Genomic DNA, 736 nt, shown 5'->3' with positions numbered 1-736 from the left:
AACAGTTTCAATATGAAAAATAACTTTTATATTGATTCAATGGGGGAAAAAATTTTAAAAAAAAAAAAAAAAAAAAAAAAACGTCAATGAAACGGAGGCACGATTAACGGGAGCTGCCAAAAAAACGTTATTCATAAGTGACCTACATATTATGGATTTATGAATCAATGCATTCATAATAGCATTTTAATCGTATTTGAAATTAGACGATTGTTCACCTTTAGGGCCTCCAGGCGGTATGTTTGGCTTGATTCTGCCTCCATCATCACATTCACAGCCTTTATAAGCTCATCGCACAACGCACGTATCGGTTCGGCCATGGCTTTTAAACACGTCCAGCAGATGGAATGTAAAACACCGGTAGATCTGTAAAATGTACTGCACACTCCACTACTAGCTCAGCATACACAGACGAGCATTAAACAAAACGTGGTAGGTGTCTGCTGTCTGTGGACCGCCTTAATCAAGATGGCGGAAGTTACGTGACCTGTGGGGATTGTAGTTTATATATATATTTTTTAAAATGTCGTTAACATAGCCTTTTCTAAATAGCAACTGCGTACCAATTCGCCTATATTCCCTAAAAGTATGTAATATTTTTGTGACTAAAAGTATATACCTTTGAGTTCATACTTTGTAGCAAAGAGTAGGCGAAATTTGGGACTTACTATATAATATATATAGTACCAGTGTGCTCTGTGCCATCACTGCAAACCAGTCTGTCATTCATCCTGTC

The 736-nt window shown here is 37.0% G+C and overlaps 1 protein-coding gene across 1 annotated transcript in view; it reads right to left on the bottom strand.

Moving 5' to 3' along the window:
* Positions 1-466, bottom strand: part of xpo5 (exportin 5) — a 90088-nt gene extending 89622 nt beyond the window's left edge. Inside the window, exon 1 of the mRNA XM_016553214.1 lies at positions 219-466. Within this exon, the coding sequence (XP_016408700.1) occupies positions 219-320 (102 nt within the window). The 5' untranslated portion in view covers positions 321-466. The remainder of the gene's footprint in view (positions 1-218) is intronic.
* Between the last annotated feature and the right edge of the window lie 270 nt (positions 467-736).

Source organism: Sinocyclocheilus rhinocerous, unplaced genomic scaffold (genome assembly GCF_001515625.1).
Source record: "Sinocyclocheilus rhinocerous isolate Xijiao unplaced genomic scaffold, SAMN03320098_v1.1 scaffold3180, whole genome shotgun sequence".
NCBI lineage: Eukaryota > Metazoa > Chordata > Actinopteri > Cypriniformes > Cyprinidae > Sinocyclocheilus > Sinocyclocheilus rhinocerous.
Note: the sequence above shows the minus strand (reverse complement) of the source record. Positions and strands in the feature narration are given on the sequence as shown.